At 46.8% G+C, this 25,206-nt stretch overlaps 4 protein-coding genes across 7 annotated transcripts; 3 read left to right on the forward strand and 1 right to left on the reverse strand.

Moving 5' to 3' along the window:
- Window positions 1-1,976: 1,976 nt before the first annotated feature.
- On the forward strand, window positions 1,977-3,176 carry LOC120648452. Of its 2 annotated transcripts, none has more exons than XM_039925230.1 (5): window positions 1,977-2,347; window positions 2,422-2,683; window positions 2,747-2,854; window positions 2,983-2,997; window positions 3,079-3,176. In XM_039925230.1, exons 1-5 carry the CDS (start codon window positions 2,120-2,122, stop codon window positions 3,159-3,161), a joined length of 696 nt encoding a protein of 231 aa, XP_039781164.1. In that variant the 5' UTR covers window positions 1,977-2,119; the 3' UTR covers window positions 3,162-3,176. The 2 variants fall into 2 exon arrangements, with proteins under 2 accessions (XP_039781164.1, XP_039781165.1); XM_039925231.1 differs by having other exon boundaries at window positions 1,978-2,347; window positions 2,986-2,997.
- A 719-nt stretch (window positions 3,177-3,895) lies between these two features.
- On the forward strand, window positions 3,896-6,300 carry LOC120649093. The gene is made up of 5 exons (XM_039925775.1): window positions 3,896-4,281; window positions 4,413-4,776; window positions 4,963-5,033; window positions 5,158-5,256; window positions 5,936-6,300. The coding sequence occupies exons 1-5, from the start codon at window positions 4,048-4,050 to the stop codon at window positions 6,041-6,043; spliced, it is 876 nt and encodes a 291-aa protein (XP_039781709.1). The 5' UTR covers window positions 3,896-4,047; the 3' UTR covers window positions 6,044-6,300.
- A 121-nt stretch (window positions 6,301-6,421) lies between these two features.
- Window positions 6,422-11,421, reverse strand: LOC120649092 (aspartokinase 1, chloroplastic-like). 2 transcript variants are annotated; one of them, XM_039925773.1, is made up of 13 exons: window positions 10,914-11,421; window positions 10,733-10,815; window positions 10,597-10,637; window positions 9,888-10,042; window positions 9,194-9,343; window positions 8,977-9,072; window positions 8,605-8,721; window positions 8,255-8,374; window positions 8,041-8,133; window positions 7,751-7,867; window positions 7,162-7,278; window positions 6,967-7,029; window positions 6,422-6,881 (listed from the first exon to the last, which is right to left on the reverse strand). In XM_039925773.1, exons 1-13 carry the CDS (start codon window positions 11,295-11,297, stop codon window positions 6,717-6,719), a joined length of 1,701 nt encoding a protein of 566 aa, XP_039781707.1. In that variant the 5' UTR covers window positions 11,298-11,421; the 3' UTR covers window positions 6,422-6,716. The 2 variants fall into 2 exon arrangements, with proteins under 2 accessions (XP_039781707.1, XP_039781708.1); XM_039925774.1 differs by having other exon boundaries at window positions 6,422-6,878; window positions 10,914-11,419.
- A 3,037-nt stretch (window positions 11,422-14,458) lies between these two features.
- Window positions 14,459-18,871, forward strand: LOC120649095 (ankyrin repeat and SAM domain-containing protein 6-like). Of its 2 annotated transcripts, none has more exons than XM_039925777.1 (2): window positions 14,459-15,286; window positions 16,836-17,205. In XM_039925777.1, exon 1 carries the CDS (start codon window positions 14,557-14,559, stop codon window positions 15,280-15,282), a length of 726 nt encoding a protein of 241 aa, XP_039781711.1. In that variant the 5' UTR covers window positions 14,459-14,556; the 3' UTR covers window positions 15,283-15,286; window positions 16,836-17,205. The 2 variants fall into 2 exon arrangements, with proteins under 2 accessions (XP_039781711.1, XP_039781710.1); XM_039925776.1 differs by lacking the exon at window positions 16,836-17,205 and adding an exon at window positions 18,316-18,871 and having other exon boundaries at window positions 14,462-15,286.
- Window positions 18,872-25,206: the final 6,335 nt, after the last annotated feature.

Genomic DNA, 25,206 nt, shown 5'->3' on the forward strand with positions numbered 1-25,206 from the left:
CCCTCATTTGCTTCCCAAGACATCCAGAGAGGGGAGGGAGAGAGGAGAGGTGAGGGAGGGAGTTGCAGCGGCGAAGCCCTGCAGGATTTTGGATCCGAACCGCAGGTAATAAATATTTCTCAACTTTCTTATTCTAAATTTTTTGTATGTTTAATTCTATAATTAGTGTACGCAGCAGTAATGATATTTTAGTGATTTAGGTACTGTTTTTATTATAATTTATGTATAATTAAGATTAGTTTTTAGAAAAACCATTTAGGTTTACCAACTTTTTTTTGGAATTGATTAGTTGTTTAATGCGAGAATTTTTTTTAAAAATGCTCAGAAATTGTAGAAAATGCTAGAAAAGTATATGAAAAATTCAGATAAATTGTAGAAAATGCAAAAAAAAATTGTAGAAAATGTTAGAAAAATTTATTTATAAAAATTTATTGTACAAAAATTGTAGGAAATGCTAGAAAAAAATTATGAAAATTTCAAATAAATTGTAGAAAATGTAGAAACTTATATTTTTTGTGTTAGGTATGGCCGAAGATACGCCAGCTCTACTTGATCGAATCATAGACTCGTCGCACCGGTCCTTCTTTGCAGTGATTCAGCACGTGAAACTTAACGTGCTGCGTCCACGTCCACCAGCGGAGTTGATTCCTGTTGACCCACGATGGGTGCCAAGGTGATATGTCGTCGGATTATGTTTCTGAGAATACGTTTGTTTCGTATACGTTTCATACATAATGTACTTATCTTTGATCGTTCTACTTTTCAGGTTGAGTGAGGCTGGTCTTCTTACTATAGGCCGTCTTACTGAGAGTGGTTTGGCAAAGCTGGACAAGTCCCTACTGACGGCTCTGGTTGATAGATGGAGGCCTGAGACACACACACCTTCCACCTCCCTTGTGGGGAGATGTCACCGACCCTACAGGACATTGCGATGCTGCTGGATCTTCCTATCAGTGGGGGTGCCGTAGGGCCTCGCGTTGTCCCGTCTACGTGGTTGGACGATCTAGAAGAGCGTTTTGCAAATATTGACATCGCGATTGATGTAGAGGAGCACCCAAAAGCAACAGGGACTGCCAAGTCATGGATTCTGCAGTTCCAGGTACATACCTCATTTTGTTATGAGTAATGTTAGAGTTATCTTTTGACTAGTGCAGTTATGATTTTATTTTATAATTGATCTTGTACTCATAAATGTTCATCTTTTCTATGCAGTCCGACAATTTGGCACATGATACTGATGAGGATAGCGTCACTCGATCCCTTGAGGCATACCTGTTGTGGTTGTTTGGATACATAATGTTCAACAACTCACACGGGGCCTATGTGGATAGGGTGCTCGTGCCTTACACACAGGAGATCGCAGAGGCAGCTGTGGAGGAAATGCCTCAATACAGTTAGGGTTCAGCGGTACTTGCAGCCACGTACCGTGGCCTCTGCAAGGCATCGGTGCAAAATAAGCACAATGCAATTCTTACAGGATGTCCGATTCTGCTACAGCTTTGGTCGTACGAGAGGATAGCAATTGGTCGTCCGATTATCGACCACTCACCGTATGAGCCGGATATGTACGGTGACACCGAGGATGATAGGCCGACCATGGGGACTCTCTGGTACGCTCGTCAGGTACGGAAATGACTGCTACTCGTACTATTCTGTTGGCAATTCTGTTACTTTGTTTGACCCTCTTTGTATTTCTTATTGGTATATATTATTATTTTCGTGCAGAAGAGTTGGGCCCACGTACAGTCTCGGCGGTCCTATCCTGAGTTTGTAGCTGAGTTTGATGGGTTGACACCTGAAGATGTTGTGTGGGAGCCCTACTCCCAGTTGGCTATAAACACTCGTGCACCGTTCGGGATATCTTCGGTTTGCTCTCAGGACTAGGGCCTTTGGATGACAACTACAGCGTTGGTGTACGACGTTTACATTGAGGCCCACTGCCTGGACAGAGTCAGGAGGCAGTTCGGTCAAATACAGTTGTATCCTGTGCTGTCAGCATTGGATCGGGTCCAACGTCATGACCACAGGTAACGATTCATATGTCATTTCAGTGATAATGCATTGCTGCTTTAACTAATCAATATTTAGTTTGTCGAGGGCTGGTCAACCCTTCTCGAACATGTGGGTGACATGGGTGCAGCCTTGGGTCGATGGCTGGGACCAGGCAGAGGAGAACGTGACGCTTCCGACCCTTGCACACACGGAGGCTTCGTACAGGGCGTACCTGAGCTGGTACCAGCCTAAGACTCGTTGCCGCTTGATATATGCTGACATGCATCCAGAGCCGCATGTTGCGACCCCACAGGATGGCTATGCACGACATAGGGATGAGGCATTAGCTGGGGCGGTGACTCAAAGTTATCATCGCTTTTCAAATACTTTGGATTAGAGTGTTAATGACTTTCTTTTTCTTGCATGCAGTTTGAAATGTGCAGGTTGATGGACGTAGATGCCAGGGCGAATTTGATGAGGATTCGAGCGGGATCTATAATGGATAGGAATGAGCAAGAGTCGGCCTGGACCCGAGTTTCACAAAGAGCCCATTCTATGCTTGAAGCCTTTGGTAGCCGGACATCGTACGAGGACTCCTACGGTTCGTCTCAAGGCTCGACCTCGTTTTCTTGTGGTCCCACACAGCAGCAGCCTTCCACAGCACCTTATTGGTCTCAGCAGCATTATCCAGGTACGTGAGGATACTTAATGACTTCCTACTTTGATAACAATAATTAATTCTCAGCCCATACAGATGATGGACACCCACCTTATCAACCTCACGGAGGGACCCAGTTTAGTACCATGGCACCAGCTGCAGGGATGTCATTTCAACCAACACAGGCACCACCACGACATTTCGGTAAACATATAGTCTATATCTTAATTTCAATTAGTTTTGATATGAAGTCTAATTCCTTTTGTATTTACATATAGGATCACAACAGTTATATGATGCGAGACCTTCTTCGTAAATACCTAATCCGACAGCAGAAGGAACGCAAGGTAAATACCTAATCCGTAACCCGAATTTATCATGTTCTTCTTATTTCTATGAATATTTTAAATAATTTGAACGGTTTACAGGATCGCACCACCAGCTTCCTGATATGGGCCCTTCTTCGTATCCACCACCAACAGGTACGTATGATGAATATGTACCCAAATAGATGACTTATAAGACGATGATTAAGATATCTTAATTGCTACTGCATAGGGGCCACACAAGATACCTTGGAGGGGAACTTCGAAGACTAGAGTCGGTTATTTTCTATACCTAACCAGCAGGCCGATCATACCTTCCAGACACCTGTGGCCACCAGACGTCCAGGTAGAGACGCAGGGCCTCCAGACCGACACACATACCCTACAGACCACGTCCACGCACAGCGTAAAAGAGGTTGACATGGCCGGGGTGGTTAGGAGGTGCTTCTAGTTGTTTCTATATTTTTGTTATGAACATGTCATCATGTTATACTTATTTCGTTCTCATGCATCACCTATTTCGTTCTTCAGTTGCATATGTGTATGAATTGCTAAGTTATACTTTTCATATTCATCTACTTTACTAACGGTTTTTATTTCTATCCAAAATATTTAAAACCACATCTAATGCCGCACTGACGGGCAAGGTTTAACCTGCGGGAGGGACCTGCCGGGCGGCGGGTACCTGCCGCCCGGCGGCCGGGCGGCAGGCTCCCCAGGGGCCAAAATACGATTAAAAATAAATTTTATTTATATTAAGGTCCCTACCGCCCGGCAGGAGGGCGGCAGGGGGCCGGCCGCCCCGCAACTGGGCGGTAGGGGTATAAACCTGTAAATTATGAAACCGAAAATATATTTATGTAAAAAACGATTTTGAAAAATATAAAAATAAAAAAAAACGCCGAGAGAACCGCGTGGCACGGCCCATCGCCCCAAATAGGCGAATCCGCGGTCAGGCCTCGCCGCGTGCCCCCGGCCTCTCACCGTCACCGGAAACGAACGCCGCTCAACTCAAAATATCGTGGCGCACGCATCGCAGTCGCAGAGAGCCTCCACAATCGCCGCCCGACCATGGCCGCCGCCGCGCTCCTCCTACCGCCGCGGCTCGTGTCTCTACCATCTAGCCCCAGCCTCGTCCCCAGCTTCAAGAATCCAGCGCCTTCCTTCGCCCCCCGCGGCCGCCGCGGCGCGAGGGCGAGGCTCAGGGCCGTCGGGGACCGCCCCGGCGCCGGGCTCGCCGACCAGACCACCGTCTACAACGGCGTCTACGGGCCCTGGACCGTCGAGGACTCCGACGTCCGCGAGGTACAGTACAGGAACACACACCGGCCGAGGCGCTGAGCCACACTAGCATCAGCAATCGCCCCCCCCCCCCCCCCCCCCCCCCCTCCGCAACCTGTGTGAGTGAGTGACTAATTGCTATTGCGGCGGCGCAGGTCTTGCTGTACCGGTCGGGGCTGGTCACCGCCGCGGCTTCCTTCGTGGCCGCGGCCTCCGCCGCGTACCTTCCGGAGGGGAACGCCGCCGGCGACGCCGTCAGGCAAAGCATCGACCTTCTCTACGCCGCCGGCGCCGCAGGGCTGGGGCTGTCGCTGGTGCTGATCCACATCTACGTCACCCCAATCAAGCGCTTCCTCCAGGCGCTGTGGGTGGCCGGGGTCCTCGGGTCCGTCGGGACCTACCTCGCCGGCGCGCAGCCGCTGGACGAGGGCCTGGTGCAGTACGTGCTGGAGCATCCCGCCGCCCTCTGGTTCGTTGGGCCCACGTTCGCTGCGCTCACAGGTCTCGTCTTCAAGGAAGGTACGCAACCGTAGGTGTTCTTGATTTTGGTAGTCAGTACAGTATATGGCCTACAGCTTACAGTTGATCTTTGATCCCGCCATTGCCATGCCAATGAGTCATGACTAGTCCAATTTATGAATCATAGTCCAATTGTCCACTGTGCAGTCCAATTTCTCAATTATATTGACGGTAATGCTCCAACAGGTCTCTGCTATGGGAAATTGGAAGCTGGAATCCTAACTTTTGTTATCCCCGGGCTTCTTCTCGGACATCTGGTAAATCAGAAGGGAACACCACCTCAAACTGTTGGCAGCTGCTCTTGTCTTGCTCCTTTTAGACAAGGAACACCACCTCAAAATGTGGCACTAAATCTTACACTATCTGTGGTCGCATGTGCAGTCTGGTTTAATGGATAACAGCACAAAGTCAGGCCTCTTAGGAGTGTGGATGGTTCTTTTCACCATTTTTGCTGCAAGAAAGTTTCAGCAGCCCATCAAGGTAAAATCTCTTCCAATGATTTGTATTTAGGGGGTGTTTAGGAACAGGGACTTCAAAAAAGTCCTAGGGACTTTTTAGTATTTAGAACAACAACAACAACAACAACATAGCCTTTTTTCCCAAGCAAGTTGGGGTAGGCTAGAGATGAAACCCGAAAGAAATAAGTCGAGTTTCTTGTAGGTTTCATATCCATTAGAGTGGCATTTTTTATGCTGGTTTGCCAAAACCTAACGCAACCCTCCTCCTTTACCCGGGCTTGGGACCGGCTATGTTGAGACGACTCAGGAGAGAGAGTCTTCCAGTCAGCATAGGCATAGTATTTAGAAGTATTAAATAAATATTAATTATAAAACTAACTGCAGAACCCTGGGGCTAAACTGCGAGACGAATCTAATGAGGTATCTTAATCTATGATTAGCGAATGGTTACTGTAGCATCACTGTAACAAATTATGAATTAATTAGGCTCATTAGATTCGTCTCGCGAAAAAGCACTCAGCTGTCAAAAAACATTTATAAACAGATTTTATTTAATACTATAAAATAGTAAGATTCCTTTTGATGTGATAGGGACTTCTGAAAAAAGTCCTGGAACCAAACAAGCCCTTAGCATCATCTCGAGCTACTGCTTTGCTTCGTCAATCGAATCTGACAGCTTCGTTCTGTTCCTGATCATTAAGGATGACATCGGCGACAAATCTGTTTTCATGTTCAATGCACTCCCTGAAGAGGAAAAGAATGCTTTAATCGAGAAGCTGGAGAGGCAAACTGGACAGAAGTTTGAGTAGAGACATTGTAGGCAGTTCTGGTGCAGCCATTATTTTGTCCATCGGAGTTTGTAGCTGATGTATATGATACTTTTGGATATCACGACATACATCAATGCATAGATGAAGATGAGAACATTGTAACCGACATGTATGTATGGTCTGTATGTTTTTTTTATGGCAACATCACTGTATATATTTCAGTTTATTGTACTCATGTATTATTGGGTAAATGCGGCATTCATCTGTATGAATAAGATGCATGGAGTTGAAGAAAAGTTGTCTGCTAGCCGGACGTCTACGGGCTAAGTCACACAGACCCAAGATTACGAGCGATCTGATAATGGTCAATCCACTTAGTTTTTTTATGAATGAATCCACTGAGTTAAATCTACAGAGTCAAACTTAATCACCACCCAATGAGTGCAATAACTCTTATAACATTCATGCGCAATACAACTTTCTGATACACAGGCTTGGGGATGCTTTGAAAACCTGGCAGATCCCCAAGACCATTGGTTACTACTTGGTAGCACCCGATGACATGGTAAACAATGGCATACCATGCAAACTGTTCCTGGTAAGCTCTTACAACAGCAAGGAATTCGTTTGGGTGACCTAAATAAATTGCTACGAATCACCACTCAACCTATCAATGGTACTACAATTGGGGAGAATACAGTTGCAGAGTCGACTAGTTTCCATAGATCGCGCGGTTTGAATTCAGAGAGGCGCCGTTCTGGGGAACATCAGCTCCCTCAATCTCTGACATGAAGCCGTTCTCAAAGAATGCCGAATGGAGGGCTTGCACACACTGTTTTGCCTCACTGTCATTGACTACCAAGGAAATGTTCACCTGCTGAGTTTGTTACTCATCATTATTGCACTCTTTGGAATGTGCATAAAAACTTGATTTTTGTTGTAAGGTGAAGAGGGATGGATACCTTGGATGCCCCTTGTGAGATCATCTGTACGTTAACACCATTTCTTCGCAGAACATTGAATGCCTGGTATGCAGCAAAAGGGTCAGTCGTTCATGCATCTGTGCCCATTCTCTAGAATAATTAAAGCACGATCTAGCATGGAAGTTCTGAATCACGAGATGTCAAGTTGCTAATTGTGCTGTGGGCGGCTCTAACCTTTTCAAGAATCAATGATGACCTTTGTACATTCCCAATCAGGGAGATGATTGATCTATGCTGGAGCAGATGAACAACCGCAAATTTTTCAAGCTCTTCAACAACATGATCAAGTTCCTGCCACATCATCATAAAAGAAGCAATGAAACAGGAGCGCAACAATAGCTTATCGCCAAAAAGAAAATCATAATATGCATAAGTTGGAAACAGGCAAACAGCGAAAGTTTCGACTAATTACTAAACTGAAAAATCATCATGTTAAACCTGCAAAGTAAAACCACTAGAAGCCAATCTAGCAAAACAACTTCAATATATCATCTATTCTCTAAGTCAAAATATCCCTAAAAGGTACTCGTGGGTTAATCACTGTTGCAAGGATCCATGATAATCAAAGCTAGAGTTACAAAATGTATATATTTAGGTTTTCCTAAGCAACTCAACTTCAAGCTTATATAAACATTGAATTACATATTTAAGTTTTCCTAAGCAAGTCAACTTCAAGCTTATATATACATTGAACTGGGATGCACCGGTTGTATTATTTGGTGAAAGTTGAACTAGAAACAGGTTTTCTTATTCAGATGCTTACCTGCTGGATCAATTCACGACTCCATAGTTTTGACGGGTCTAGTGTCAATGATACGCTGACTTCACTAGTAGCGACACAATCAACAGAGATGCCCAAATCTTCAAATATTGAGAAGACCTGTACACATGCATGAACACAATCAAACTTTTTTTTTAAAAAAAACTATAATGGACTTCATATCAATTGCTACATGTGCATTTGCTAGAAAAAAAACGTGCATGAATATATAATCAAGCTGATAAAAATCTGTGATGAAAACAAACAAGAGTCACATCAGTTGCCACATGTACCTTTGCTAGAAAACCATACTGGCCAAGCATCCTTGTGCTCACTATGTCAAGCATGGTAACATTTGATTTCAACACAATGCTGGTTAATATACTCTGCAAAAACAATTTACAATCAAGAAGTACACGAGCTGGCTCTTTCAACAAATTCCATGGTGTAACAAGATATTACATATGGAATAATCATAATCTACAAACAAACAAGTAAACAACAGACCTTGCTCATATCTCTGGCTTTAGTGATGACTGTACCAGGCACATGACGATTGTACGAGTTCTTAACTCTAACTGGTATATCACCTTCCCTAGCAGGCCGCATTGATTGAGGATGCAAAACCTAACAATAGGTAAGTATAACAGGTTATAGCAGAAATAAATAAAACAACAAAGTTATGAGTTAATAAAATTTTCTGCCTGCACATCTAACCTCCTAAACCAACAAAAGAAAAGAAAGCCAAAGCAGAATGATCATGTAAACTAAACCTTCTGAATTAAGATTTGGGTTTCGAGGCACAACAGGCAGCATTTTATTTGATCAACAAATCGTAATAAACAAAGAAGAAATACCTGTGCACCAAAGTAGGCAAGTTCAGCAGCCTCATCAAAAGTCAAGTAGGGCACGGGTATCGCATTTGCATAAATATTAGGATCACATGTCAACACACCATCTACATCCTTCCAAACCTATAAAACAGAAAGAATTAGCAAAGGAGTTACAGGCGACTTGTAGTTTTTTATTAAGCAAGTGAACAACTTGCAACAACAACTGAGCCTGTTAGACCCAAGTAAGTTGGGTTAGTGAAAGTACATTAATAATAATATTATTAGAGAATCTAAAACCCTGAACAACTTATTCATCGTAAAAACTTAATGAACCCAAACCAAAAAACAGATATTCCATATGCATTAATGTAAGGATCTGTGACATTGAAAACGAACCTGGACTTCTCTTAATCCCAAAGCTTTGCCAATAGTTGTAGCAGTCAAGTCACTACCACCCCTGCCTAAAGTGGTGACAGCACATGATTTACATCCCTGAAATTTATGAAGACAATTATTTATCCAAACAGAGCAAACTTTTTTTTTTCTTGAATACGCAGGAGCGAACAGAGCAAATTTGAAACCCTCAACACGAATCATGTTCAAATAAAAATACCTTCCCAAGAAAACCAGTGACTATGGGAATGGCAGGGTCATCCATCCAATCTCCATTTAGCCTCTTTGCCACAGCAGGATAAGTGACTTCAAGGATATCCGCATTGGTGAAATCATCAGTGGTTATAAAGCCGATATCAAATGCATCATACTGCCAAAAAAGAAGGGTCAACTGTTAGTTTACGACATTATCAGGCTGAAAATGTTGATTTCAATTGTGGACTGAGTCTACAAGGGTGGAGGGGAATTCATCTGATATTAGTGACATGGAGATGGTTATGAGCTTATGCAGTTATGTGTAGTGATCAAAAGAAATATTGCTCAACATTTGTAGGCATGCACATGCAGTAATGTGCCAGTGCTGATTTTACTCTTAATGGAGCCCCTGTTAGGACTTAGGATCAAACGCTGACTTCCCTTTGTTGTCCAGGAAAAAAAAGTTAGGTTAAAAAAAGACTACTTCTCTTTACTGAGTTAGGTTAGACAAAGTGGCCGGTGGCCAAACTATGTGTTCTGGTACTATCCATGACTTCGCAGACCGTCCAAACTTTGATTAGTTGCATTCACACATTTTTCCTGCCAGACTTAGAATTGATTGTTTGACTAGAATCTAGAGTTTCAGTTCAAAAACCATTAATAATAAACAATAAATTATAAGACACATATTGAACCACATAGACAGACATTTGACATACCTGTCGTGCCTTTTTCCCAAGTTTATTCAAATATGCAGCAAATATTCTTGTAGACATGCATTCACCAAAGGAAACAAGGTAATCTCTTGTCCTACGAGTCAGCTCTTTCATCATAGCAACTCCTTTAAGAAGTTGCTCCAATTCATCCAATAAGCCTGTTGAAGTGAACATAGATCAAAGAGTTGTTTGATAGTGCTACTGGTGAAAGGCACTTCTCAACAGGAAGACCAACTAGTGGTAAAAAGTGAATTAGCCAAAAGAAAGAAAAATGGCATAATAACTAGCAGCAGAGTAGTAAAGAATGTGTTGTCACAATAATAAAGAACCTGCCAGCTACAATAACAGGTGCAGAGACTGGCAGGTTTATTAACTAAACAAGCATATGAATTGAGCTTTTACAAGATACAAGAAAAAAACCATCCCTGCTTGACATAGTATAATGGAATGGTGGCATGCTGAAAATGGTCCGTATTGCTGACAGCGACCATAAGGCCTTTTCACTTCCATACACATATTAAAAGGAAAATATGTCGATGGCCATTCAACCTCCACCAGAAATTAGTATTCAAGCTGTGCAGAGAAAGCCTTTTGCGCATCAAAGAGAACAAACAACGACCCTTTGACCTTTGTATAGCTAATAAAAACATTCCAAGTAGAGCAAGGGGACAGCTTTTTTGCTTTGGGTACGAGCAGAGGAAGAGCATCATACCTGAAACAACCGACCTATCTAATCCAAGCTCATCAATCGTCCTGAGAACAGAGCAAAACAGGGAACGATCAGGGCCCGATTGCCGAGCGCAGGACAGCCCAATCAGAGATGAGCAAAGAGGAAAGCGAAACCCAACCTAAGATGCAGGTCCTTGATTACCGCGAGCTCGGGAATTTCGGACGCCTTCGGGGCGCCGCAGCTCACCGCCTTCTCCCCAGCCTAAGCAATCAACGGAACAGGCACGCGCATTCAGGTACCGGGAGCAAAAACAATTGGCAGAAAAAAAAATAGAGACGGCGAGCTAAAAATGGCAGTACCAGCAGGAGGTTATTCGTGGTTTTCCCCATGGCGGAGAGGACAATGACCGGCGTCTCCTCGGGGAAGCTGAGGATGAGGTCGGCCACCTCCCTCATCCGGTCGGCCGACGCGAGCGAGGAGCCGCCGAACTTCATGACGACGGTGAAGCCCGTGCGGGGCTTGTGCGCCGCCGCCGCCGCCGTGGCCTCCTCATTGTTGAGAAGAGCCGCGGCGGCCGTCTGGCAGCGCACCAGCAGCCGGCTCCGCCTCCAGCATTGCGCAGGCGGCCTGGCGCAACAGGCGCGGACCGAGTCCTGCTCCCTCCCGAGCTTGGCGGCGGCGCGGATGGCGAGCGCGGCCGGAGACCCCCGCGCGACTCCAGGGAGCCGCAGCGCCACCGCCATCTCGTGACGAGACGGGCGATGCGAGATCCAGAAGCTTCCCTTTGCCGGAGAATCGGCGCGCGGCGAGGGTGGAGACGAAGGGGGGAGAGAGGAGGGGTGGTGGCGGCAGCCGGCAGGGGGGGGGTCGGCGAGACGGGGGAAGCAGGCTGCTGGGGATGGGCCGCTTTATAATGTAGCGGGCGGGCGGGGGGAAACGGACGGCGCGTCGGGCTGGGCCGTTGGGTCCGGCGCCCCACGGACGGCGCAGATCAAACACCGGGGGCGGGGGCGGGTGGGGCCCACCGCTGGGGGGACGGGGAGAAATGAAGAAGCTAGCGGCGGAAGGCAACAAAACCTGTGGACTTGTGGTGGTGGTGCGCGCGGCCCTGGATTCCTCCCTCTCCTCCTTTTTCGCCGCACCTTTTCCCAAGGGTGACGTCGACGCCAACAATATGAAACGATTGATGTGAAGCAAAATGGTTTCTTTCACGGAGGAAATGAAATTGAATTTGTCTAATAAGTCATGCAGGTAGCTGGCCAAGTAACCACTCATCAATACTTCATATGATCATCACTGAGCCCAATTTGCTATTACCAAAATATTCAGTATCCGGGAGGGTGAAGCTTTATGCCATGTCATTAGGCTTAAAATGTTTGGTGTTGACATGGTATCAACTAGGGTCCACACGATCCCTCCTGTTCACAATCGAATGCTCACTCTGCCTACACACATGCCACTAGGGGCGAGCTGTGTTACTCTGTCAGAGGTGAGCTGCTAGTCCGATAGAATGCAAACTCTGATTCTCTGGCCACATCTCGTCAATAAATCATACAAGGGGGGAAAAAGAGAAAGCAACCCCCTGCTCTGTCTGAATCAATTTATGTTTTTGTTCTACCATCTTCAGTGAAGCTGTCAGCACCCCTGCACTCAGGAGGTTAGATTTACCGGAACAGAATGCTTTTGCTCCAGGCGACCAATTTGTTCGTTTCAAAAAGAGGTGACCAATTTGCGGTTGGAATTAGTGCATTTGCTTACTGTTGGAGCTGAGTGGCATGGAACATGCCAATCGCCCGCATCTATCATGCAAATCAGAACATTTGCGCAGTCCTCAAGGCTCAAAACTCTATTATTATGCATGCAAATGCAATGCGCCATCGCGCACTATATGCTGTCACGACTGTCTTGCGGCTCGGGCAAGAACAGTAATATAATTATTGTCTCCGTCCGAGTACACTTGCACCGCGGTAGTTTCGTGGTATAGTGAAACAGGTACCACCCTCCCCAATAAGGCAATAATGCTACTAACGCAGCAGGGCTAGGAATCCCTACGACCAAGCATTGTACTAGCTTCCTGCTGTTGTTTGGTGTTGACATGGTTTTGCGATCCATCACTCCTGTTTGTTGCGTTTACGGGGTTTATGCTGCGTTCCCTCCTCTCCACAATCGAATGAAAACTGTAGGTGTTCTCAGAAGTGAGCTAGCCTGACAGAATGAAAACTCTGATTCAAGCCACATCCCATCAATCACCATCTGCATGCCAAAACTTGCAGTAGTGTAGGAAAAGCTATCAGCAATTCCCTGCACTTTAGACTACCAGAATGGTTTTGCGAGAGATGAAGATGACCAGTTGCGGTTGGAATTGTGCACTAGTGGTCATTGTTCATTTGCTTACTGTTGGAGCTGATGAGTGGCATGGAACATGCCAGTCGCCCACAGGTATCATGCAAATGGCCATTGCCTCCTTTTCTTTTGTTTTATTTTTTTGAAAAGCCATGGCCTCCTTTTCAAATACTGTGAGTTGGTAGAGACCGCGACTCTTGTTGTTTTTTGCCAGCGCCTGCTTATGTATGGTTCTGCACGCGGAAAGATACACACAGCATGCAGAGGGCGAGGAACCATACGCATTCAGAAAGAGGACACCTAGAGAAGGCATTGTGCCCGAATGGGATGGGTTGACGCAGGACCCTATCTATCCCTCTACCTTTTGGGATCGGCAGGGGGCGCGCTTCAACAGCGCCACAAATTCGCGTGAATTTTAGCCATGTGATGCGATCTCTTTTGCGCCAAAACAGCAAGGCCATGACCAGCAGGCACACGTCACCGAGACATTTTTTTTTTTTGAAAACTAGAGAGATTTCCCATCTTCCTATTCAGACACGTTCAGACTTCCATGCGAGGCCGAGGACCGCAACTACTACGTATCGGAAGGATTGAGGTCTGACGAGACAGTGACAGAAAATTCAAAGCCGTGGGCACGTCCTCGGAAGGATTCAGGTCTGACGACAAAGTAGCCAGCAACACCGCAAACTGCTCAGAGTTCCAGACCACGATATCAACATGGCGAAAGAAACGCGCGAGTCACGAGTGCATGGCCACAGAACAGAAGAGAGACATGCTGAACACCCCGGTTTGTGTAAACAAAAAAAAAAGGAAACGACTAGTAGTGGTTCTTTCTGACAGGAAAATAGCTAGAACTGAATATGACATGCCGAATAACAAATGAAAATAACAAAGACGCCGGACAAATAATGGAAATGGACTCAGTTCTGGTCTGCAACCCAAGTGCAGCACTGGTTCACTCATGACCGGATGAAGTCAGAGACAGCAGACCAGTCGCTGACTCCTGCTTCTCAATTCCTTTGCTGCTCGATTTTTTAATTACACATTGCAACTAAGACATTTATAACATACGCACACCCACACCCTATGAATACACGTTCGCAAACCCTATTCTTATGAGCATCTTCGAAGACATTTATAACCGACGGGAACGTCGCCTAACACTGAATGCACAATGCCATTAAATCGCAGAATATTCGCTTCTATAAGAAGTCGAACACAGGACCTCAGATACTACCGAGACTCTTGTAACCACTAGAGTACATGCGCTTTCGCAATTCCTTGCTGCTTGTGAAAAGGCCAAACCCAATCAATAAGGCCCATTGGGGCGGAGCCCACCAAACAGCATCGTCCGTATCCCCCGGCCCGTGGGCCGTGAAGCCTCCTCCTTATCCGCCTGACTACTCGCCCGCAGTCAACCCAGTCAACTGCTGACGACTTCGCACATCCCGAAGCTGCGCTTCGAGCGCCCAACTTCGCATCCCCACCACCCAAACCGCCACGCGTCGTGATCTGGCGCCCCCGCCCGCAGCGTGGCGAGTACGACTCTCTGGCGGATGGCAGAGCACACACTGACTCGCCTCGGCATAGCTGCAGTTCCCACTCTCAAGCTCGAGCCGCATCCGCCCGGCCCACCGCGGATCACGCATCTCCCCCCCCATGGCCGATCTCCGCCCGCCGGAGCCCACCGCCAACGGCGCCGCCGCCAGCGTGGTCGCCGCGCTGCCGGCCGTCAACGCGGCCGCCGCCGCCGCCGCGGAAGTAGCTGCCGCAGCCGGAGGGGCGCAGGCGCCCGCGGCCCCCTACTCCAAGCGCCGCCGCCGCCCCAGCGTCCGCCTCGGCGACATCGACGCCCCGCCCCCGAGGCGGAACCACAAGTCCTCCTCGTCCCACCCGCGCCCGCCGCGCCGCGCGCACCCGGACGACAGCGCCGCCGACCGCCGGGGGCCCAAGCCGCCCGCCCAGCGCCGCCCGCGCACCGCCTGGATTCCCGCCGCGCCCTCGGGCGCCGAGGGATACGACGACGACGAGGACCGCTACTACGACGACGAGGACCAGTCCGACTCCGCGGCCGCCGCCGCCGCCGCCAGGGCTAGGGTTTCCGGCAGCCGCGACGCCAGCGGCGACGAGTCTGATGGCGTGGCGGACTGGGGCCTCCCGAACGGCAGGCTCCCCTCCGCCATGGGATACAGCGGCGTCAAGGCCTGGCTCGACGGGTTGGGGCTCTCGCGGTACGCTCCCGTGTTTGAGATCCATGAGGTGGACGATGAGGTCCTCCCTATGCTAACGCTGGAGGATCTCAAGGATATGGGCATTGGGGCTGTTGGCTCCCGGAGGAAGATGTATGCCGCCATCCAGAAACTCCGGAGCGACAACGTCTCCTGAGTTGGTGAGCTCTTAGCACTTTCTGCTATCTCAGTTTTGGTTTCATTTACATAGAGAGCCAGTAGCAATGAGGAAAATAACTAGTTAATGCTGCTTTTCGCCAATCCGAGTGTGTACATATATGTTTGATGATCACCTCATCTTTTGTCGTGTTATGACGCTATCAAGAAGCTGTTCAAAAAGGAATGTTTTGGAACAACATTGAATTGAAATAAGGGAATGAGGCGAACTAGTTGCATTTAACTTGGTGCCACTGTTTTGTCGTGTTCATGCTAATTATAAATGCAGCAAATCTGTGCCTTCTATTACCTGTTTGATTTAGTTTAATACTTTCAATCCAAAACTCTCTGCCATACATCAATCTTTCACCACCAAAAAATTTCTGTAAAGGAAAGCTCCTGGGATTGTAATGAAAAGGGGAACATGCGATTTTACACCATCTAGATGCCGCATTCATTTGTCTGCCTATTTTCATGCATTGGCACTAACATGTACCAAAAAATGCACGAGCAATATGATCAACCAGTACTATAATAGGATTTCGGACATAAAAAAAATATAAATACCGCAACGGGATTATGAATCGTTGAAGGAATGTTAGTGTTACTTTTTTCTGAGATAAAAGCCGGTGGATTTTTGTTTTCATCATTAGCAGCCAGAGGTTACACACATTTCATTAAAACAAATGTGGGCTTCTTAACTCACCTTGGAGGAATGTTAGTGGATAACTCTGTAGTGTGACACTGGCCCTGTGGGCACACACAACCCATGTCCGCACCAGATGGGAAATGCAAATGCACCATTGGGAGCCCATACACACCAAAGCTGCAAGCCCGCATAGCTCACTGGTTGTTGCAGAAGCATGTCGGCTAGGTGGCACCCAGAGCTTAGGTGGTGTTTTGACTTCTGCCTTTTAGAATACTCCCTCCGTCCCAAATTATTAGTCGTTTTGGCTTTATATGTTTAGCATAGCAAAAACTATATATCTAAAAAAGCCAAAACGACTAATAAATTGGGACAGAGGGAGTACTATCTTAGATCATGGATGATTTCCTCCTCTTGTCCTCTGGACTTCCTTCCTTCTATTCTTATTTATAATGTGCACAAGATCAGATATGATAGGCACATAAAGGAAACACAAATCAACATGTCATCCATGCCCTTATTTGTGGCACATCAGCATACCTTTTCCTACGAATCTTTTCTTGATAATAATGGTAAGCATATATTCTCCAAATCGTGCAGGGATCACCTTCTTTATTTTCAACTTTGCCTATCCTACCAAATATCATTTTTCCAGAAGATTCATAGTGAAATACGGTTGCCTCTTGTGCCTCCCTTAAGGCCATCGTTTGATGAACAGAATCCGTTGTTCCAAAAGCGCTATATAGGTCAACACGCAATCCCTGTGAGGAATTATTCCTTGTCAAATGAGAGCAACCATTCTTCGCTGATTTTTTTCCGATAAAAAAGTCAATACTAAGCGCCACAATAACATGTTTGTTATTATCACACTTTTTGCATCATGACCAACTTATGCTTTATGATGCTAGGTATCTTGAGCATGAATGATATCGGAGATCATCCATTAATGCTGTTTTCCTTTAATGTGGTGCTTTTTATGTGAAATTAATGCACCAATTGTCCATTGATTGTTACAATGAAGAGGGTTGTACACTATTTTATGTATAGGCCTTTTGGTGCACAACTTAGGTGATGTGCTCTCTTAGTGCTACTTATTATGGAATCTAGTATGGTATTATCTGTGCCTTAACTGGATTTCTCCTTGACTGCTTATCTGTTTAACTTGGTGAAACTTTCTTTATTCCCTTTGTATGAAAATTATCACACTTTTGTGATAAAATGAGTATGGACTTCAGAACCTTCTATTCATATGAATGCTTAGACTGTGGAATTCTGATATATTATGTTCTCTGATGTCCTAATTTAGTTGGTCTCCTGGTACAAGTTATACTAATTTGGAATGTGAAAGCAAACCGCCTTTTAGAGTTATACTGGTTTTTGGGGGTTTTCTTCATGATTTCAAGTTTTGGGATTGCTTAGTTAATGTTATTTATATCCTAGTCTAGCAGTTTCCATTTCTAGTTTACTACTTATTTGTTCTTGAAGTTCCATTGACTTTTTTCCTCATACTAAGTTCCATTGACTAATCGGTTATGCATTCATATTCCTTCTGTATTAAATTTATTCAATTATAGTAATATGCCTCCCTTTTGGAGATCTTCCATACCTCAACTTTGCCCCAATTTCAGCATTAATGTTCATATAAATGCTTTAAACCCATAATGTAAATCAAATTAATTTTAATGTAGGCTTTGATGAATTTACCAACTAGTTATGTTGGTGTAAATGGTACAGTAACTTAGGCATTCATTGGTGTGTAAAATGCAGTACTGATATGTATGGCTTGACTTTCTTTCTCCTAACATCAATGTTCTTGTGATAGTAGATAGGCAAAAATTGGCTATGAGACACTGCTCGCTTAGGTGTTATTGGTGTGCAATGCAGTAATGATATATAGGGCTCAACTTTCCTTCTCCTAACATCATTGTTCTTATGATTGTCGATAGACAAAACTGGTTGAGACACCACACATGGTTTGCATTTGCCAACATATGATGTAAAACCATGTCACTGCTAGACATACTACAAAGTCATGCCCACCAGCAAATGAACATGATTTGTAGTGTGTTTGTTTGTGACATGATTTTGTCGTGTGTTTGGACAATGGGCAATAAAATGTGTTGTACTGTAGCCATCTTGTATGGTAGATAGTAATTTATCATGTGCAAGCTAAGCGCTGTGTGGCAGTTCTCAACTTGAAGTGGAGGAGTAATTGCGATAACTGGTCATATATCGGAAGTAAAGAATAGGAGCATGCATGTAGGTACCAAAAATTAAATTGTGAAAAAAATATTTTATATCGACATATAAATTAGGTCGCTACAGTTTGTATATTTGTTACTTCAGGTCAATTCTTTCATTGTCTCAGATTCTTTTCTCTTTTGTTAGCTACTGGTTAAGGCGTTGCTGGGTTGTTTCAAGATGGGTGCAAGGAACTGATATGCTGAGGCATTGATACATTGTAAGTTCAAAGAGTAGCGAGTGGATCTTTTAGTTGAAAAAAATCATAGTTTTTGGTCCTTTTGAAATGTCACCACCAAAATGTGATCATTGTCAAATATGATAGTCTGGTACATTTTGCCGTAATTAAAGTATGCTAGGATTATTCACTGGGGAGGAGTGGTTTTCAGTTTGTGGCTGAAAAGGGGCTCAGGGTAGAAAGGAATAGCAAAACCCAAGGGCACCTTGTGGCTTGTACCTCAGCAGCATTTTGACAGGCATGAGTTGTTCTCATAAAAGCTGAAGAAATAGAGTATCCCAACAAACTGTATTTAGGTTGAGTTGGGGTCAAATTTTCGGGGCGCGTTGGCAGATAATGTGCCATGCCCTTGTTGCTGGGCTGGTGACACCGCAATGGCAAACATAGTGGAGAAATTTGACCACAAGCTTTAGCTGTATTGAAGTGAAGTAACTAGAAATATGTTTTGTTGAGTGGAATACCTCACCTGTGTTGGTGTACCCTGTCGATCTTTTAAGCCAAAGAAGAGTAAATTGAAAGAGAGAGTAGTGAATAGATCCATACTAGTAAGTTGAAAAACCATAATTTCTTCTTTTAAGCCAAAGAAGAGTAGGCCTGACATGTGATAGCGTAAGAGGCACTCTGGTAGCCAGGATGATCTGCCCGGAGAACCACCAGTAGCCGCTCCAGATTGCCATTGCACAAGGAGCATTCAGAGGTGGCTACAGGCAAATCATTCTTGGCTAGCAAAGATGACCCTCTTACTTCCATGCGAGACCTCTCTTCTGCTTCTTGTGCTTGCTGTGCACTGATGCCTGCATGCCTGGGCTGTATTTATAAGGAGCCATCCATCAGGCAGCAGCGCTCGGGGTCGACGACTTTGCTCGGGGGGCAGCTGCGTGTTTGACACAAGAGGAATATTGGCCTTTGACATGGAAAAGCAGCAGATCATTGGGTGCTGGAGGGGAGATCTGGATTGGCTGCCTTTTCCTTTTTGGAGAGCATCCAGGGATTTGGAGGTCATATTCTCGTCCCCAGTTCGTCACATTGGTTGACTCTTGCATCAACAGCTGGGCTAGCATATCGAATATATGTGCATGTGAAGAAGAACATTGCAGCATGGAAGTGGAAGGAGATAAGGATGGGGTCATCAGGTAGGTATATGGAACCGATGGACTGGTTGATTCTTACACGATAAGGCCGTGACCGTTGCTGCGCAGCGCAGTGGCTGGATAAAGAGCAGAGCGCTTTGGAGTCCGGAGAGCCAGCCAAGGCGACTAGAATTTGGACAAGTCCACCCCTGCAACTGCAAGTAAGGTTGTGCGTGACTCAATGGTTTATTCTGTCCTAGTCTCGTCTGTATCTCCCATTGTCGAGGTGCCACCACATGCAGCAGATTTAAAGACTATTGTGGTGAGTGGTGACTCTGCATGCTCTGTGCTCACAATGCTTGAAATGTACAGCTACTGTCAGAAGCCATTTTGAACAGGGTTCGGTGGTTCCAACACTGTACGAACACATGTGTTTGGCGTGCTGAAGTATACATGAACAACGCACGCTGGCGCGCTACTGCCTGCAAGAACCCGGTTCCTAATGTCTTGACTCCTTGCAGCAGCACGGTCAGATTCTCAATTTTACTTGCAGCTATCATACCGTGACACTAGAAGAAAAATAATGCCGCCATCTCCCACAGGCCCCAGCCGAATTGATGTTACTAGTAAGCATTGGATTACCTGCTATATCCTGCTTGAAATACACTAGTACATGCTAATGAGTAATGATTGTTATAAGTGACTCTTGAGATGTTGAGCAGGCGATCGCCCACGTGTCCGCTAGCAGCCTAGTCTTAGTCTTGGCCAGCAATTTGGTGGCACCAGAAGTGGGCAAATGGCAATGTCGTGTGCAGCCACTTGCAACAAGAGCGGCAGATGGATCCAGGAATCGTCGAGCGGCACCGGCCGAGTTGAAGAACAGCTCGGGCGCTCTGGTCTGGCCAACCAGGCACACGGCCGGTCCGGTATGGCCAATCGGCAACCGACCGCGGAGTCGTCGGATCAGCCTCGTCGTTGTTGCCTCCGGTATGAGGTGGCGAGCACGGCGAGGGAGTTTAATTTGTCAAGAAAGGCGCCCGTGGCTGAAGCGATCATCCACGGCCTGGAGACGACATGCATGATGTCCGGCGAGGGATCGGAGGGGTGCGGGCGGCACTACTACACCACCGAATGACGACTACAGTAATCTTACACGTTCCAATGCGCGTGCATCGTACGTGTTGTTGGTAGAGCTGGCACTTGGGCCGGGCCGTGCCAGCCCGGCCCGACCCTCTCGCGGGTATAGATTTTTAGGCACGATCGGCACATCGTGCCGCGCCGTGCTGGCACGACAAGTCTATTATCAAGTTCAAGCACGGCCCATGGCACACCGGCACGCCTTCGTGCCATGCCGGCCCAAACACGGCCCTCCGGATACTTGCAATTGAATTTATATACATCGATACAGAAATATTATTATTGCAATTAGAAAACACATAAACTATCAATAGTATGAAAGTTATACGATTTTCTTGAATGAATAATATTTTTTTCATAATTACCCTTTAATTAGAAAGAAAGATTAGCTGTCATAATAGAACAAAGGGCTACATACTGGCCGATAGGCTGTTTCCGTGCCGTGCCGGTCCAAGCACGGCCCAAAATGCGGGTCGTGCTATACAGTCCGTCGTGCTAAGATCCTAGGCACGGCACGGTCCAAAATATTTCGAGTCGTGCTGTGCTTTAGGTCGTGCCAAATGATCGTGCCACAGACCGCCAAAAAATGGCATGGCCCAAGTCCCACCGCCAAAAAATGGCATGGCCCAAGTCCCAGCTCTAGTTGTTGGTGGAAGGCAAGTGACACAACATCTGACGGTCGGTCTGAACGAGAGAAAACGGAGTTCTTCCGTTCCGTGTTCGCGAGCCTGCGCTCGGCTCTTCGTGGTCCTTGGTCACGGTCAGTACGGGGCAAGCGGGGGATGCCAAGAGGAACGGAGGCCGCGGCGGAGCGGACGAGACTTGCTGAAATCCCGACCAGGGATTGGTTCACTTATAGCCGTTGGATCGAGCACGTGCGGTCCAGATCGAGCTGGTAGAGGACTCGGTCGTCGTTGTCAGGCAGCTGTGACTTCTGTCATGGCGAAGGCCGGAAGCCCAGGTCAGTCCGGCGCACGCACCTCTGGAGCGAGGAACGTCGTCGCCGCTTCCATCGTGAACAGCCCTCGCGGCTCGCGCGATCTGGCCTGGCCCTGGGATACAGTCTGGGGCCGCCGGCTCGTGCCTCCTCGCCGTCGCCGCGCCATCTCGGGCTTCCTACTACTCCTAGTCAATTCCATGGCGACGGTCGGATCCAAGTGGACGGTTGGGCAGCGAGCGCCACCGGCATTGTAGTACTTTAATTTGCAGCTAGGTTCAGACTTAGATTGAAGCTGGTCAGGGAGACTGACCCAGGCGCTGCCCTGCATTTGAACAGAGATCAAAGCATCAAGCCATAGTAATTGCAAAGTTTGCATGATATTCCTTAATCAATCAAAATGGATGCGACGTTCTTACCGTATAGTAGCATTTTGCATTCAGCGTAAGTGCGCATGCAGTGGCAACATACTTTCTCTGCTGAAATTGAAATCTGTCGGGCACAGAACAGATTTCTGATTCAAAACTTCACTTTAGACCTCACTGCAGTCATCTTGTTTGCACCTTGTTGCACAATGCAATGCAAGGTTGTGAAGAATTTGAATTTCACATCGCTTTGGTGATTGCAAATCATGTCACAACTGAGTTTACTAGTTGGGCATGCAGTGGGAGCCAACGAGAGAAGATTTGTGTGTGCGCGCGCGCGTAGGACCTGACTGAGCAACTAGAGAAGATTTTAGAAAATCCAGCCAATTCATAAGGCACGGGCCGTGCACCCGTCCCCGCCCGTTCCTTCCTCCCACCCGTGCGCCCCTCGCGCCGCTACCCGCCGGCGTGCCCTCCACCTCCAGCGTTGCCACCTCACCGGCGTACGCCCCCGGCCGCCCACCGTGCAGGCCCGCACCACCGCCCGTGCTGCCCTGCAGTCCACCGCGCTGGCCCGCGCCACCGTCGGCCAACGCGCCGAGCCTGCTGGAGCTACGGCGTTGCCGCCCGCAAATTAGGATAAATTCAGATAGCTCTGTGTCGCAAATTAGGCCGACGGTAGTGTAGGACTTATGGGGATCGCAAATTCGCCCAAGTTTTGGGCTGGAACGAACTCGAAATCAATCCGACCTACCCTCACCAAGCCCAACCAACAGGATCTACGAGCACGCCGCGAAATCATGCCCAAGAAAGATAGTCTCTGATAGCACTCTAATAACCCGTAGCCACCGGCGAGATCAACTATGGGACGTGAGCAATCACAAGAGGAAATCGGAGAAAGTGAGTGATCTGTGTAACCTGAGGAGGAAGACGCTTCTCCTTTCCTCTTTCTATTTCTGTTTCTCAGTTTCTTGTTCAATCTCCTGGATATGCCGCGCTAGCAGCTCTGTTATGTAGTCTTGGGCTTAGTCTTCACTTGGGCTGCCGGCTGCGAACTCGGCAAATAGACTTACGGCTTCTCTTGGATCATGGCATCATAATTGGGTCATGACAATATCGTCAGTGCTTTCATCATCAGCAAGGTTAGATTGGTCGTCAAATCGATGATGGCCCTGGCCCAAGCGCGCCGTCCTCCTTTCAAATTGTTAGTCATTTGTGTAAATTTACTGAACGATGTATAATTTGAAACGCAGATCGAGGAGCATCTAGTAATAATAGCAGCTGACGGTGCAGGTAGCATATATATATATGGATAGCATGGTGGATTTGCAGGACGATGAGTGCACCCTGACGTCACCGGGGGCTGCGTCAGCTTCCTTCCATCCATGCATGGAGACATATACACACGAATGACACGACAAAAAAGAGAAACACATATGGTCTCAAAACACATACAGCAGGGAAGGAATATATATATATATATTGTGACGGAACCGCCAAATTAAAACTCCAATTAAGCGTAATGGCCGTTATTTGAACACATCGGGCGCATTAGCTTAATGGCTTAATTTGTCGATCCTTTCTCAACCCACGTCCCGATCGAAACAACACCGGTAGTCCCACGCGAAGGCGGGCGCAGATAGTACAAGCATGACAAAAATACTTACAAATACATACACCATAAGATCTAGAAACGCTACGTTTTACAAACCGAGTTCAATTTACACATGATAGTATAATTTACAAAAATTACAATATAGGTAACCGAAGTTCGAATAAAAAGAAATCTACTACTACATTAGCCTTCACCAGTTCTGAATTTTCATGACCGGTCAGACCGGTTCATCCAACCGGTCGGACCGGTCTCCTCTCCTCTGAAGCCTCCACCGGTCAGATCGGTCCCACGGACCGGTCAGACCGGTCTGTGTAAAACAGAAAGGATGAACACTCTGCCCTCAAGTGTTCAACCCAAAAATCCCTTAACCTACGGGTCTCGCTCCATCACCTCCCGTCCCTCTGCATCCCGGCGGATGAATTTGACACAGCAGAGGCAGAAGTCAACATCTGGGTGTCCTGAAATAATTGTGCCAACAAATCCTGAGTATACTAATACTCAGCAAGACTTACCCGACCAGTGGGTATAACATAGCCCACATATCTAGACATGCAAAGCATTTTGACTGGTGGTTGGTTTTGCATAAAAGCGCTAAAAGTGAGTCCTTAACTTCCAAGTTTTAGCTCCCATTTATAACAATAAAATTTATTAATCATCTATGGTTTCTTTCTTTTCAAACTCTACAACACTCAAGGTGAACAACCATTAATTTAATATCATAGCCCTCATTGCATTTTATCTCCCTTTTAATCCAATTTTTTGTTTCCTTTCTACGATGTGACCAAGAGATCGGGGCCCTCATGACCGCGAGACACGGCGAATCGATCCGATTTAATCTTGCAAGGTGAACCTAACCAACACGGCGCGAAAAGCCCGTCGGACCCCACGCACCAACCTTTTCCCTCCCCGCCTCGAACTACAGGAACCAGCCCAACGACATATGGTCAGCCGAGCTCAACGTGAGATCACCAAAAGTAAACATATGCATCCCCAATTCTCCGCAATTACTCGACTCGCCCCAGGAGTTGGGTGCGGGTTCCTGTACTTTCGAAGCAAAACAGTATTCGGCTTACCGGTTTCGACTACCTCCTACTTCCGGCATGCAGCTAGTACAATTCAATCCCCGATCAGCATAGCCGACAATGGAATGGTCCTTAATCGACACAGATGGGGCTACACTTTCCCCCATCCGGTCTCCCATCTCTTCCATCTTGGATATAGTAACTCATATGATATAATATAGAGACAACCTATATGTCGTGGTGTAGCAAACCACAGCCGGGTGGCGGAATGCACCCGCCTAAGCCCAGAGGGAGAATACTCGGGGGTTAGCTAGGATTAGTTCGATCTCGCTCATGAACACGATGAACACAGCCGGTTTAGAGTGGTTCGGGCTGCCGGAGCGTAATACCCTACGTCCACTGTGTGTTGTATTCCTTTGTCTCGAGAGGGTCTGCGAGAGCTTGTGCTGAGTCCAGCGTGCGTCTGTGTGTGCTCTGGAGAGCCTGTGCTGTACAGCGACCGCCTCCCTTTTATATCTCAAGGGAGGCGCGTACATGGCCGTTGGGTCCCCGACAGGTGGGCCCAATAATGTAGTACAAGATAACGTACTGTTCATACATTATGGCTTTGCAGGCGGAGGAGATCTCACTCTTGGATTTTCTTGCCTGCTCCTG

Source organism: Panicum virgatum, chromosome 9K, assembly GCF_016808335.1.
Source record: "Panicum virgatum strain AP13 chromosome 9K, P.virgatum_v5, whole genome shotgun sequence".
NCBI classification, from domain to species: Eukaryota; Viridiplantae; Streptophyta; class Magnoliopsida; order Poales; family Poaceae; genus Panicum; species Panicum virgatum.